The sequence below is a fragment of the Epinephelus lanceolatus genome, chromosome 16 (assembly GCF_041903045.1).
Source record: "Epinephelus lanceolatus isolate andai-2023 chromosome 16, ASM4190304v1, whole genome shotgun sequence".
NCBI classification, from domain to species: Eukaryota; Metazoa; Chordata; class Actinopteri; order Perciformes; family Serranidae; genus Epinephelus; species Epinephelus lanceolatus.
In genome coordinates, this window is record NC_135749.1 from 35,165,840 (window position 1) to 35,181,345 (window position 15,506).

The following is a 15,506-nucleotide window of genomic DNA, read 5'->3' on the forward strand; positions in this document are numbered from 1 at the left end:
TAAACATGGTTTTAAACTGATGCGATGTTTTGAAACTCTTTAACAGAAAATTACAATGACAACATTATATAGTAAAAACAATACTCACTCTCTCTGCAGACCAACCTGTATTAAATCTTGGGGATTTTAGTTCATGTAATTAATCTGAATGCCTGCCTTACCTCGAGTAATATGTGGACTGTCGTGGGGAATATCCTCGATGCTTATAAAGCTGTGTGCAGACCTCCCCTCGGGAAATCTGACCACAATGTAATTCATAACCTGCCCAAATACAAAGCTTTGGTGAAAAGAGTGAAATCACTCACCAAGCAAATACAGGTGTGGTCTGACAGGTGTACAGAGCTCGCAGGGACCTTTTCCAGGAGACAGATTGGAATTTCTTCTTTCAGTGCTGTCAGGATGCTGAAAAAACTCACAGACACTATATTGCATCACACATCTTATTCTTCCGATAGTTTTAGACATAGTTGGCTAACATTGTTTCCCAAATATTAAATCCAGGCCATCAACACAGCTGCAAACCTGTCTTAATGAAAAGAAAGTTGCCTTGTGTACTGGTAATATGGAATTACTGTGTGAGGAAAAAGAAACAACAAGGGAAATCTTCAAAGCAAAAACTGATTTTAAGATAAAGTGGAGGGCAAATTTGTAACTGGTAATAACAGCCAAGCATGAGAGGGAAGAAAACATTAATGGGCAGATCTTAGAGTGATAGTTCTGTAGGTAACAAAACTTTGTCCTGCCATCCACTGAGCATTTTCACCGGCTCGGTGGCTGTTGTTCAAACTACAGATTGTACTTCTTTATTATTATACGCCTGCCGCCACCACAGATGCAAAGAAGCTGATCAAGAGAGAAGCAGATGGAGAGAGAGCCATCCCTGAGGAAATTCTCAGACAGGTGCAAGCATGCCAAATGATGTCTGGCCTATTGCAATAACCTCCATACTGTGTAAAACCATGGAATATGTCTGGCCAGCTAATGCTGTGCTGACACTGCTTTAACACAGTTATGAAACAACTTGCGCATCCTAAAGGGTATGCCAGGTTTCTATTTGTGGATTTTAGCTCAGCTTTTCACTTGATGAAGATACTTATTCTCCTGAAAAGGTTAACGTGTAAAATCTTTTAATGGCCTTGTCTCTTGTTTGTTTTACAAACTGTGCGTCCACTTTCTGTGTTGCTGTTTCATGTGTTTGGTGAGCCAAAGACAAATTTCTATTCTATTCTAATATTAAAGGCGCTGTATGTAAGAATGTGGCCAAAACGGTTACTGCACTCAAATTCAAAATACTGCCGCGAGTCGTGTCCGCCCCCCCTCCCCTACAGATTCGAGGTTGCTGGACAGCAGCACGCTGGAGACTGATTTGTTTGCCCACGGGCAGCTGCTGTGGCAGGGCCGCGTCGCCGCGTCCTTGATCTTCGGTTTTCCAGCGGACCATTCGAGCAAGTCCGGCTTCTCTGCTGCTAACGCTGCTGCCGGGATACAGCTGAGGAGGAGCTGGCTGCTAATGCTATGTACCGGGACACTGCTAACGCTGCTGCTGGGATACAGCTGAGGAGGAGCCGGCTGCTAATGCTATGTACCGGGACACTGCTAATGCTGCTAGCCGTGCTGCTGTAGCTCAGTTGTAACTGTAAGTGATGCTGAGACTCTACTGACTGCGTGACTGGTAGACGGCGGTGGGTGGCGCAACAGGCCAAAACACAAATTCAAAACATAAACATAATTTGCGGACTGTAAAAATGTTTTTGAAATGCGAATATTCTGGCTGTACTATTGTTGTCAGTGAGATCAGTATGTTATATATAACATTATTCCTTAGTCTCTGTGACATATTAGGAGGATTTTACTACTATTTGCTTTAGATTTCTTACATATAGCTCCATTAATTCTAATTCTATTTGGAGACCTGACCTTTAACTTTGGGGAACTTGAAATATACCATTGCTTTTTCACCTGCTTTAGTTCCCTAAACATATGTGTTGAAGTTTGGAACATTTTAAAAGGCACTATTGTTATTGTTACTATGTTACTATTGTTTATTTTTTATCTTTGTACCTCTTGTCTGCTCTTTTGCTATTTTTAATGATGATTTTGTTGTTTTTAATTTTAAATCATTTTGTAATTAATTGTACCTTTTCCATCTCTTTTTCTATTTAGTCTTGTATTGTAAAACTGTATACTTTATTATGTTGTTGTTTTTTAAATTATTATTATTGTTATTATTCTAATTGCTCTGTAAAGCACTTGTCTTGCTTTTAAGTTTTGGGAACTGGTGCAAAATTTGATTTTTAAAGTTTTTTTCACAATTGGTAACATACAGTTCTTTTTACCAACATGCAACTGAGCACAAAAGATCAGATCCAAAATACAACCAAAGCACTTCATACACATCGCAGGATCAACTGTTGTACCACATTTGTCTTCCAACAAGAAAACAGTCACTCGTGACTTAAAAAACACGAACAATGGGTAGCATTACAACACGTATCACTGTCGTCTTTGAAATAGCTTTTTTTCTTGCAAATAAAGGTTGTATTATAAAAAGGTTATTGTTTTCTGACCATGTCCTTAATCTCCTCAAAACTTAGTTCCCTAAACTTAGCTGAGCTTTATGTAATATTAGAACAGTCAATATGGTTCATGTTGCAAGGCACTGACAAACTGAGAATTTGTTATGGTTAAATGTTAGTACCATGGAGATCCAGTAAGATGATTTGTTATAATAATATTCAGGGAGGGATGCTGACTCACTGGAGTCTGTTCATCACAACTCACAGAATAATGGGAGACTGAATAGGAGACAGTGTTTACAGAACATCCATCCATTCTTCCATTATCTATGCCAGTTTATCCTGTTCAGGGTTTGGTTATTGGTCAGATTGGAGTCTATTCAAGCATGAAATGGGAAAGCCACACACTGCGCCTCCCATGTATTATTGTTTTAGGGCGTTTTCATATTAGGTACGATTGATTCGTACCGTGCCCAAGAACAATTACCTACCCCACCCCCCAATCCACCACTGCTCAGCTTTCACATACTAATATTGTTCCATACGCTTGCTTCATCATCTACACAACATTTGTTTACATTGTCAGAAAAGAGCACCAATTGCAAGATCCCAAGCCCATACAATAGTGTTGACCTTTGCATTATGCCTACTACTGTTTATATTTTGGAGACGATGTCAAGAATGACCCTCTTGCCCGCCCTCTTACTTTATCACCCATTGTCAGGTAGTTCAGAGGGTGAGATCAGCATATGCAGATTTTGGAGGAGTCCAGCAGAGCTGAGAAAAGCCTTTGCAACTCCTTTAATAGAAGTCCACTTCTGGGTTTTGGTACAGTTGGTTGTCACACCAAATGCAAGCCATACTCAAATATACCAGGCAGCTCAGGAGGCAGAATGGGTTGTCCTCTACTTGGAGGATCTGTGGTTCAATCCCCAATGCCTGTCCTTAGCAAGATACTCAACATCAAATTTTATGTGAATGTTTAACTGATAGTGCACCCAAAAATGAAAATTCAGCCATTATCTACTCACCCATATGCCGAGGGAGGCTCTGGTGAAGTTTTAGAGTCCTCAAATCCCTTGCGGAGATCCCATGGGGGAGTGGGTAGCAACACAGCCCCACCTAATGCAGGCTTACGGCGCCCCAGATTCAAACGCCCAAAAACACATAATTGAAACCACAAAATATCTCCATACTGCTTGTCTGTATTGATCCAAGTGTCCTGAAGCCCCAACATAAAAAGCTGTTTGGAAAAACATCATTTGAACTCTGTTTTTAGCCTCACTGTAGCCTGTAGCTCTAACTGCCTCTCTGTACACCGCGCTCATGTGTGTGTGCTTGTGCGAGACCGTGAGACATGGGCACCGCGTTCATGTGTGTTCACGTGTTTTCGCTGGTCTCGCACGCAAGCGTGCACACGTGAGCGCAGTGCACAGAAAGGCATTGCAAAAGTTAGGAGGCAGAATCACTGTTCACAAATATTACTCAATACTCATGCACCAGTAATAAAGGCCTATGTCTGTTTCAATGCATATGATCCCTACTCAGATGCCTTCTGTGGTCTGTGCACTAGACAACACTTGTTGATTGAACACAGCAGCAAAATACCAGTAGCAAGCTCTATTGTATGATATATGGCAGTGGTAGAGGGAAGTAACGCACTGTTTTTTATGTGCCATATGTTAGTCTAACAGAGTGGCATTCTGCCAGTGGTATTCTGGCAAACAGTGGTAGATGCCTGTAAAAAAGGATGCAAGTTACTTCCAAAATGTAATAAATGACATATTACTGGTTACCTTCATTTTAAGGTAATAAGTCACTTTACAATATTACTCTCTGTGTTGAGTAATAAATAACTTATTTCACTACTTTTGCATTGCTTTCACCAAAATGACCTCAGAAAAACTAATGTTGATTTTAAATGGATGTGGGTCATGTTGTTTCACAGCAGGTGATCGTAGAAGCTCTAGTTTATTACAGTTCATTTCAAATCCAGTGCTGCAGGTCTGACCCATTCATGCATTCATATACAGTGGTTACCACTTTGTATTAAAATGAAAAAAATAAATAAATAGAATGATTTAATAGCCTAGACCGAATAATAAAACGACGATAATGAATAGTCTTGGACACAGGGAGAGTCAGGCAGAGGATCAAAGTCTGATCAATTATGAGATATAGATCAATATTTGATATGATATGAAACATAATAAACAAATATTGAGGTTTGCACAACGAATGGATTGGTGTGTGAGTCCGTCACTATGACGATCGCAAATTGATACACTGGAGCTGGAAGACCCACCTGCTGCTTCACGGTGTGCTGGTCAGTTACAACAGCACCGGACAGCGTTTTTCATAAGAACAAGACAGTGTGATGGTGTTGCTCTGCAGTTGTAGGGGATGTGAATGGAAACACATCCAACATATACTAACATCACCCAGATGTGCTGATCACCAGGACAAGGAAAAAAACAAACCGGACCAGCTCCTTATCGCCACTGCTTTCTGACAGCCTTAGGATGCAAAAGTAGAACAGGAGACGTTGTACGTCATTATATTAATGGAAACACACTGAACATGATAACGAACAGTACAGCATGACACAGCTGTGCCAGTCACTGGCACACTTCTATAATGTAGTCTGTAGTGACATGACAACGCACAACAACCTTTAGGGGATGTTCTTTTCTGGTGGCACACAGGGGGAAGTGGAGCTGTTTGGATCAGAGTGGATGAATGAAAAATGAAAACAATGAGCAGTTTATTTCAGGTGGTAACACATTACGTGACACTGTAAATGTATTAGTAGCCTACCTGAAATTCTGTTGGTAACATTATATTACTTTGTTACTGCTAAAACATGTTAATATATTACTGTAATGCATTACTCCCAACACTGGAGGTATATTATAATCAGCAGTGCAATATGTCAAGAGGGATCAGTATTGGCTGGTGTGAACATGACATACCATCAACCAATTTTTCAATCTTGGCATCACTCACATTTGTAGACCATGCAGTGAGTGTTTACGTGTGATAATTTGATTGTTTCATAGTTTGATATTTTTAAGAATTGTAAAGAATTTAGAAAAAAGAATTGTAGCTCCACTGAAAATGTTGGATTTCTGCAAACATTTGATCTATATATATCTATATATATTCGCTCATAAACCCAACATGTTTTGTTGTTATAAGCTATTAACACTCCTTAAAATGATTTGTTAGTCAGAAATCTTTTTCTTTTTTATGGCATAGGCCTTATGTGTATTCTTAATATTTATTTTCATTTCATGCAATAGAAACCAAGTCAACATGGTCTTCCATGACACTAGCAGTAAAATAAAATACAAGAGTCATGCTGCATCACGAATAAAAATGAAAGTATACTCAGGGGATTTCCATGGTATGCTTTAATACTTTTAATAGCTTAATATAAACCTGTGCAATAACAGCCATGGTGTTTGCATCCAGTGGAGTTAATAGCAGAGACTCAGTCAAATAAAAATCCCCAAACTATGGCCTCACAATAGTTGAGTCAACATCTCTTTGATTACATTACTAATTACTACACAGCTATTCATGTTGTGGCCACTGCATGGCTGGATAATAGCTGTGAGGAAAACACATATGTAAGCTGGTTTGAATTTGAAGAATATTGTTTGATTCAGTGTAAGTCATGAGTGTGTGATTGAAATATATTTCCTAAAATTCTAAACATAAAAAAAACATAATTTTACTCACAGGTGGAGCATGTTCAGATTAACAATCTCAAAAACATCTAAAGGTACAGATATGATAAATAAGTGGAATAAATTACATCTAGTGGTCCGTCAGTCTTTGTATTAACTCTTTGGTGGTATTTAGTTCGTTGTTCAAGTCCCTTGTCTGGAATTCTTAATGCCAATGAAGTACTGTAACTGTTACGACGAAAAGGAAACTTGTTTTGTTGATGACTGCAGAGCAGGCAGGAGTTGTTGGCTCTGGTCCTGCTGCCGGTGGTGGTGCTGCTGTAGCTGCTGCTACTGTGTCATCCACAACTGGTGCTACTGTTGTAGTTACTGCTGGGACTGCTGAGGTTCCTCCTGGGGCAATCATAGGTGTTGCCCCATGGACAACTGTCGGGGCAGTTGTGATAGTTGTTGCTGGAGCAGGTGTAGTTGTTGATGGGACATCTGGGGTTTTTATTGGTATAGTGTTGGTTCCTGATGGGGCTACAGTGCTTGTCTTTGGAGCAGCGGTTCTTGTTGCAGTTGTGGTTGATGCTGCTGAAACTGTGGGCATTGTTGGAGCAGCTGTGGGCAATATGGCTGTTGATAGGGCAGCAGTGGCTGTTACTGATGCAGCTGTGGGTGTTTTAGCCACAGCTGTCATTGGTGCGACACTTGCTGCCACAGTTCTAGGTGCAGCACTTGCTGGTGCAGCAGTTGTTATTACCACAATTGTTGGTGTGAATGGTGTAGGTGCAACAGTTGTCTGTGCAGCAGTTGCCATAGTTGTAGGTGCAGACATGGTTGCAGCAGCTGTTGTTTTAGCCACAGATGTCATTGGTGTAACAGCTGTAGGTTCAACAGTATTAGTCCCAGCAGTTGTTTTTGCCATAGACACAGGTGCAGCAGTTGTCAGTGTGGTACTTGTAGCTGCAGCAGTAGTTGTGGTTGCTACAGTTGTAGGTAAAGTAGTTTTTGGTGCAGCAGTCGTTCCCACTTTTGTTTGTGCAACAGTGGCAGGTGCAGTTGGTGTAGCTGTGTTTGTGGGTGTGGCAGTTGTTGCAGAAGTTGTTGTTGTAGCCAAAGCTGTTGACGAGACAATTGAAAGTGCAAAAGTTATAGGTGTAGAAGTTGTAGCTGTAGCAGTTGTTGTTGTTGTTGCCACAGCTGGTTGTTCAAAAGTTGTTTGTGCAGTACTTCTAGTTGCAGCAGTTGCTGTTGCTAGAGTTGGAGGTGCAGCAGTTGTTGCTGCGGGTGTTGTTGTAGCCACAGATGTTGTAGTTGTGTCAGTTGGTGTAGGTGTGACAATTGTTGGTGCAGCAGTTGTGGTTGTGGCAGATGTAGCTTCAGCAGTTGTGAGTGTGATAATTGTAGGGGCAGCAGTTTTAGGTATGGCAGTCAAAGGCGCACCAGTTGTTGGTGCGGCAGTTGTAGGGGCAGCAGTTGTTGCCACAGTTATAGATGGGGCAGTTGTTGCAGTAGCTGTTGTTGTAGCCACGCTTGACGTTGATATCACAGTTGTAGGTACAGCAGTAGACGGTGCAGCAGTTGTTGGTGCTATAGTTGTAGTTGCAGCAGTTGCTCTTGCAACAGTTGTAGGTTCAGCAGTTGTTGCTGCAATTGTTGTTGAGGTGGTTCTGGAAGGTGTGGGTGTGGCAGTTGTAGTTGTAGTTGCAGCAGTTGTCCGTATAGCAGTTAAGGGTGTAGCAGTAGTTGCCACAGCTGTGGGTTCAACACTTGTTGTAACTACATCAGTCATTGATGTGACAGTAATAGGTGTGGCAGCTGTAAGTGCAGCTGTCCTGGGTGCCACAGTTGTTGATGGAGTAGTTGTAGGGGCAACAGTTTTAAGAGCAACAGTTATTGCCACAGTTGTTTCTGCAACATTTGTTGGTGCAGCACTTGTAGTTGCAGCAGATGCTGTTGCCATAGTTGTAGGTTTGGCAGTAATTGCTGCAGTTGTTGTTGTAGCCACAGAAGTTGTAGTTGTGACAGTTGTAGGTATGACGGTTGTTGGAGCAGCAGTTGTGGGTGTGGTAGTTGGAGCAGTTCTAGGTGCAGTATTTCTTGGTCTAGTAGTTGTAGGGGCAGCAGGTGTTGTTGTGGGAGTTGTAGGTGTAGCAGTTGTTGTTGCCATAGCTGAAGGTGCAGCAGTTAGAGGTGTTCCTGTTACAGGTGCTGCAGTTGTTAGTGCAATAGTTGTAGGCGCAGCAGTTGTTGGTGCAGTAATTGTTGGGGCAGCGGCTGTACTTGCAGTAGTTGCAATTATTGTAGGTATCACAGTTGTGGGTGTGATAGTTGTTGGTGCTTCATTTGTAGGGGCAGTGGTTGTCAGTGAAATAGTAGTAGGTGTGGCAGTTGTGAATAAGGTAGTTGTGGCTGGTGTGGCAGTTGTAGGTGTGGCAGTTGTGTGTGCAACAATTGTAGGTGCAGCACTTGTAGGTGCAGCAGTCTTAGTTGCGATGTTTGCAGGCACTAAAGTTGTTACTGTGGTACTTGTTGGGGCAGCAGTTGTTGGTATGGCAGTTGTAGGTGCAGAAGTTATGAGTGTGGTAGTTGTAGGTACAGCAGTTGTGGGTGCAATGGTTGCAGGCACAGCAGTTACTGGTGTGGTAGTGATTGGGACAGCAGTTGTTGATGTGGCAGTTGGTGGTGTAGCAGTTGTGAGTGTGGCAGTTGTAGGTGTAGCAGTTGTGGTCATGATAATTGTAACAGTTGTGGGTGCGATAGGTGTAGGTGCACCAGTGGTTGGTGCTGCAGTTGTTGTGGCAGGAGTTGTAAATAAAATATTTGCAAGGGAGGCAGTTGTGGGTGCAACAGTTGTAGGTGCGGCAGTTGTACTTGTAGCTGTTGTAGGTGCGCTATTTGTTAGGGCAGCACCTGTTGTCGCGGCAGTTGTAAGTGGAGTAGTTGTGGGTGTGATTATTGTAGCTGTGGTAGTTGTGAGTGCAGCAGTTGTAGTAGTTGTAAGTGTAGCAGTTGTAGATGCATCAGTGGTGGTCCAGATTGTTTTAGGTGCAGCAGTTGTTGGTGTGGTAGTTGTGGGTGCGGTACTTGTGGGTGTGGTGGTTGTAGGTGCAGCAGTTGTAGGTGCAGCAGGTGTGGGTCTAGCAGTTGTGGTGGCTGTAGGTGCAGCAGTTGTGGTGGCTGTAGGTGCAGCACTTGTGTTTGTGGTAATTGTAGGTGCAGCAGTTGTGGATGGGATTGTTGTAGGAGCAGCAGTTGAAGGAGCAGCAGTTGCTTGTGCAGTAGTTATAGGTGCAGCAGTTGTTGGTGTGGTACTTGTTTGGGCAGCAATTGCTGCAATTGTTGTTGTGGTAGTTGTACGTGCATCAAGTGTGGGTGTGGTACCTGTAGGTGCAATTGTTGTAGGTGCAGTAGTTTTAGGTGCTGTAGTTGTGGTTGTCATCGTTGTGGATGCAGCAGTTGTGATTGCGATTGTTGTAGGTGCAGCAGTTGTAGATGCAGAAGTTGTTGAGGCAGGTGTGGCTGTGGTAGTTGTAGGTGCAGCAGTTGTGGGTGTGATTGTTGTACGTGTACCAGTTGTAGGTGCAGCAGTTGTTGGTGTGGTAGTTGTTGGGACAGCATTTGTTGGTGCAGCAGTTGTAGGTGCGTCGGTTGTGGTAGTCGTAGGTGCAACAGTTGTAGGCGCAGCAGTTGAAGTTGCATCAGGTAGGGGTGTCGTAGTTGAAGGTACAGCAGTCGGAGGTGCATCAGTTGTGGTTATGGTAGTTGTAGGTGCAGCACTTGTAGAAGGGGCAGTTGTGGTTGGGGTAGTTTTAGGTGCAGTAGTTGTGGTCCCAATTGTTGTAAGTGGAGCAGTTCTAGCTGCGGCAGTCGTAGGTGTTAAAGTCCTGGTTGTGGTAGTTGGCGATGCAGCAGTTGTGGGTGCGTCAGTTGTGGTTGTGGTAGTTGTAGGTGCGACAGTTGTGGTTGTGGTAGCTGTCAATGCAGCAGTTGTAGGTGCAGCAGTTGAAGTCGCAGCAGGTGTGGGTGTGGTAGTTGAAGGTGCAGCAGTTGTAAGTGCTGCTGTTGTGGTTGTAGTCGATGAAGGCGCAGCAGCTGTGGATGTAATTGTTGTAGGTGCTGCAGTTGTCGGTGCAACAGTTGTGATTGTGGTAGTTGTAGGTGAAGCAGTTGCGGTCGTGATTGTTTGAGGTGTAGCAGTTGTAATTGCAGCAGTCATATGTGCAGCTGTTGTGGTTGTGGTAGTTGTAGGTGCAGCAGTTGTAGGTGTGTCAGTTGTGGTTGTGGTAGTTCTAGGTGCAGTAATTGTATGTGCAGCAGTTGTTGGTGCAGCAGTTGTGGGTGCGGCAGTTGTGGTTATTGTAGTTGTAGGTGCAACAGTTGTGGTTGTGGCAGAAGTAGTTGTAGCAGTTGTTGGTGTGGCACTCGTGGTTGTGGTAGTGGTAGGTGCAGCAGTTGAAGTCGCAGCAAGTGTGGCTGTGGTAGTTGAAGGTGCAGCAGTTGTAAGTGCTGCTGTTGTGGTTGTGGTCCATGAAGGTGCAGCAGTTGTGAATGCGATTGTTGTATGTGCTATAGTTGTAGGTGCAGCAGTTGTACGTACAGGTGCGTCAATTGTGGTTGTGCTAGTTTTTGGTCCAGCAGTTGTAGGTGCAACAGTTGTGATTGTGGCAGTTGTGGTTATGGCAGTTGTAAGTACTGTAGTTGTGGTTGTGGTTGATGAAGGTGCAGCAGTTGTGGATGCGGTTGTTGTAGGTTCTGCAGTTGTAGGTGCAGTAGTTGTGGTTGTAATTGTCTGAGGTGTAGCAGTTGTAGTTGCAGCAGTTGTAGGTGCAGCTGTTGTGGTTATGGTAGTTGTTGGTCCAGCAGTTGTAGGTGCGACAGTTGTGGTTGTGGCAGTTCTGGTTGTAGCAGTCGTCGGTGTGGTAATCGTGGTTATGGTAGTTGCAGGTGCAGCAGTTGCGGTTGTGGTAGATGTATGTGCGGCAGTTGTGGATGTGATTGTTGTTGGTGCTGCAGTTGTCGGTGCAATAGTTGTGGTTGTGGTAGTTATAGGAGCAGCAGTTGTGGTCGTGATTGTTTGAGGTGTAGCAGTTGCAGTTGTAGTTGCAGCAGTCGTAGGTGTGGCTGTTGTGGTTATGGTAGTTGTAGGTGCAGCAGTTGTTGGTGCAGCATTTGTGAGTGCGGCAGTGGTGGTTATGGTAGTTGTAGGTGCAGCAGTTGTAGGTGCGACAGTTGTGGCTGTGGCAGTCGTGGTTGTGGTAGTTGTAGGTGCAGCAGTTGTGGTGGTGATTGTTTGAGATGTAGCAGTTGTAGTTGCGGCTGTTGTGGTTAGGGTAGTTGTAGGTGCAGCAGTTGTAGGTGTGTCAGTTGTGGTTGTGGAAGTTGTTGGAGCAGCAGTTGTAGGTGCAACAGTTGTGGTTGTGGGTGTTGTAGTTGTAATAGTCGTAGGTGCAGCAGATGTGGTTGCGGCAATTGTGGTAATGGAAGTTGTAGGTGCAGCAGTTGTAGGTGCGAAAGTTGTGGTTGTGGCAGAAGTAGTTGTAGCAGTTGTCGGTGTGGCAGTCGTGGTTGTGGTAGTTGTAGGTGCAGCAGTTGTAGGTGCAGCAGTTGTTGGTGCAGCAGTTGTGGTTATGGTAGTTGTAGATGCAGCAATTGTGATCGGGATTGTTGAAGGTGAAGCAGTTGTAGTTGCAGCAGTTGAAAGTGCAGCAGTTGCGGTTATTGTAGTTGTACTTGTCGGTGCAATAGTTGTGGTTGTGGTAGTTATAGGAGCAGCAGTTGTGGTCGTGATTGTTTGAGGTGTAGCAGTTGCAGTTGCAGTTGCAGCAGTCGTAGGTGTGGCTGTTGTGGTTATGGTAGTTGTAGGTGCAGCAGTTGTTGGTGCAACATTTGTGAGTGCGGCAGTGGTGGTTGTGGCAGTAGTAGTTGCACCAGTTGTCGGTGTGGCAGTCATGGTTGTGGTAGTTGTTGGTGCAGCAGTTGTTGGTGCAGCAGTTGTAGGTGCAGCAGTTGTGGTTACGGTAGTTGTAGATGCAGCAGTTGTTAGTGTGATAGTTGTTTGGGCAGCACTTGTTGGTGCGTCAGTTGTGGTCGTGGTCGCTGTAGGTGCAGCAGTTGTGGTGGTGATTGTTTGAGGTGTAGCAGTTGAAGTTGCGGCTGTTGTGGTTAGGGTAGTTGTAGGTGCAGCAGTTGTAGGTGTGTCAGTTGTGGTTGTGGAAGTTGTAGGTGCAGCAGTTGTAGGTGCGAAAGTTGTTGTTGGGGCAGAAGTAGTTGTAGCAGTTGTCGGTGTGGCAGTCGTGGTTGTGGTAGTTGTAGGTGCAGCAGTTGTAGGTGCAGCAGTTGTTGGTGCAGCAGTTGTGGGTGCGGCAGTTGTGGTTATGGTAGTTGTAGATGCAGCAGTTGTGGTCAGGATTGGTGAAGGTGGAGCAGTTGTAGTTGCAGCAGTCGTAGTTGTAGCAGGTGTGGTTGTGGTAGTTGAAGCTGCAGCAGTTGAAAGTGCAGCAGTTGTGGTTATTGTAGTTGTTGGTGCAGCAGTTGTAGGTGCAGCAGTTGTGGGTGCAGAAGTTGTTAGTGTGATAGTTGTTTGGGCAGCACTCTTTGGTGCCTCAGTTGTGGTCGTGGTAGTTGTAGGTGCAGCAGGTGTGGTTGTTGTAGTTGAAGCTGCAGCAGTTGAAAGTGCAGCAGTTGTAGGTTTGGCAGTTGTGGTTATGGTAGTTGTAGGTGCAGTAGTTGTAGGTGCGGAAGTTGTTAGTGTGATAGTTGTTTGGGCAGCACTTGTTGGTGCGTCAGTTGTGGTCGTGGTCGTTGTAGGTGCAGCAGTTGTGGTGATGATTGTTTGAGGTGTAGCAGTTGTAGTTGCAGCTGTTGTGGTTAGGGTAGTTGTAGGTGCAGCAGTTGTAGGTGTGTCAGTTGTGGTCGTGGTAGTTGTTGGCGCAGCAGTTTTAGGTGCAACAGTTGTGGTTGTGACAGTTGTAGTTGTAGCAGTTGTAGGTGCAGCAGATGTGGGTGCGGCAGTTGTGGTAATGGAAGTTGTAGGTGCAGCAGTTGTAGGTGCGACAGTTGTGGTTGTGGCAAAAGTAGTCGTAGCAGTTGTCGGTGTGTCAGTCATGGTTGTGGTAGTTGTTGGTGCAGCAGTTGTTGGTGCAGCAGTTGTAGGTGCAGCAGTTGTGGTTACGGTAGTTGTAGATGCAGCAGTTGTTAGTGTGATAGTTGTTTGGGCAGCACTTGTTGGTGCGTCAGTTGTGGTCGTGGTCGCTGTAGGTGCAGCAGTTGTGGTGGTGATTGTTTGAGGTGTAGCATTTGAAGTTGCGGCTGTTGTGGTTAGGGTAGTTGTAGGTGCAGCAGTTGTAGGTGTGTCAGTTGTGGTTGTGGAAGTTGTTGGAGCAGCAGTTGTAGGTGCAACAGTTGTGGTTGTGGCAGTTGTAGTTGTAATAGTCGTACGTGCAGCAGATGTGGGTGCGGCAATTGTGGTAATAGAAGTTGTAGGTGCAGCAGTTGTAGGTGCGAAAGTTGTTGTTGGGGCAGAAGTAGTTGTAGCAGTTGTCGGTGTGGCAGTCGTGGTTGTGGTAGTTGTAGGTGCAGCAGTTGTAGGTGCAGCAGTTGTGGGTGCGGCAGTTGTGGTTATGGTAGTTGTAGATGCAGCAGTTGTGGTCGGGATTGGTGAAGGTGAAGCAGTTGTAGTTGCAGCAGTCGTAGTTGTAGCAGGTGTGGTTGTGGTAGTTGAAGCTGCAGCAGTTGAAAGTGCAGCAGTTGTGGTTATTGTAGTTGTTGGTGCAGCAGTTGTAGGTGCAGCAGTTGTGGGTGCAGAAGTTGTTAGTGTGATAGTTGTTTGGGCAGCACTCTTTGGTGCCTCAGTTGTGGTCGTGGTAGTTGTAGGTGCAGCAGGTGTGGTTGTTGTAGTTGAAGCTGCAGCAGTTGAAAGTGCAGCAGTTGTAGGTTTGGCAGTTGTGGTTATGGTAGTTGTAGGTGCAGTAGTTGTAGGTGCGGAAGTTGTTAGTGTGATAGTTGTTTGGGCAGCACTTGTTGGTGCGTCAGTTGTGGTCGTGGTCGTTGTAGGTGCAGCAGTTGTGGTGATGATTGTTTGAGGTGTAGCAGTTGTAGTTGCGGCTGTTGTGGTTAGGGTAGTTGTAGGTGCAGCAGTTGTGTGTGTGTCAGTTGTGGTCGTGGTAGTTGTTGGCGCAGCAGTTTTAGGTGCAACAGTCATGGTTGTGGTAGTTATAGGTGCAGCAGTTGTAGGTGCAGCAGTTGTGAGTGCGGCAGTTGTGGTTATGGTAGTTGTACATGCAGCAGTTGTGGTCGGGATTGATGAAGGTGAAGCAGTTGTAGTTGCAGCAGTCGTAGTTGTAGCAGGTGTGGTTGTGGTAGTTGAAGCTGCAGCAGTTGAAAGTGCAGCAGTTGTGGTTATGGTAGATGTAGGTGCAGCACTTGTAGGTGCGGCAGTTGTGGTTGGGCTAGTTGTAGGTGCAGCAATTGTGCTTGCAGCAGTTGTGGTTGTGGAAGTTGTTGATGCAGCAGTTGTAGGTGTGACAGTTGTTGTTGTGTTAGTTGTAGGTGCAGCAGTTATGGTCGTCATTGTTTTAGGTGAAGCAGTTGTAGTTGCAGTAGTTGTCAGTGGCGCAGGCATGATTGTGGTAGTTGTAGGTGTAGCAGTTGTAGTTGCAGCAGTTGTAGGTGTGGCAGTTGTAGTTCTCGTTGCAACAGTTGCAGGTGCGGCAGTTCTGGTTGTGGTAGTTGTAGGTACAGCAGTTGTAGGTACAGCAGTTGTGGTTGGGGTAGTTGTATGTGCAACAGTTGTAGCTGCGGCTGTTGTAATTATGGTAGATGTAGGTTCAGCAGTTGTAGGTGTGTCAGTTGTGGTTGTGGGAGTTATTGGTGCAACAGTTGTAGGTGCAACAGTTGTGGTTGTGGCAGAAGTAGTTGTAGGAGTCGTGGTTGTGGTAGTTGTAGGTGCAGCAGTTGTAGGTGCAGCAGTTGTTGGTGCAGCAGTTGTGGGTGCCGCAGTTGTGGTTATGGTAGTTGTAGGTGCAGCAGTTGTAGGTGCAGAAGTTGTTAGCGTGATAGTTCTTTGGGCAGCACTCTTTGGTGCGTCAGTTGTGGTCGTGGTAGTTGTAGCTGCAGCAGGTGTGGTTGTGGTAGTTGAAGCTGCAGCAGTTGAAAGTGCAGCAGTTGTAGTTGCAGCAGTTGTTGGTGTGGCAGTCGTGCTTGCGGTAGTTGTAGGTGCGGCAGTTGTGGATGTGGAAGTTGTTGGAGCAGCAGTTGTAAGTGCGACTGTTGTTGTGGTAGTTATAGGTGCAGCAGTTATGGTTGTCATTAT

General features: G+C 44.9%; 1 protein-coding gene across 1 annotated transcript; it reads right to left on the reverse strand.

The window, feature by feature from the left end:
• Positions 1–10,815: 10,815 nt before the first annotated feature.
• LOC144467434 (uncharacterized) lies at positions 10,816–15,503 on the reverse strand. Its single transcript, XM_078176015.1, has 5 exons — positions 15,189–15,503; positions 14,474–14,643; positions 13,634–13,918; positions 11,548–13,134; positions 10,816–11,512 (listed from the first exon to the last, which is right to left on the reverse strand). The coding sequence occupies exons 1-5, from the start codon at positions 15,501–15,503 to the stop codon at positions 10,816–10,818; spliced, it is 3,054 nt and encodes a 1,017-aa protein (XP_078032141.1).
• Positions 15,504–15,506: the final 3 nt, after the last annotated feature.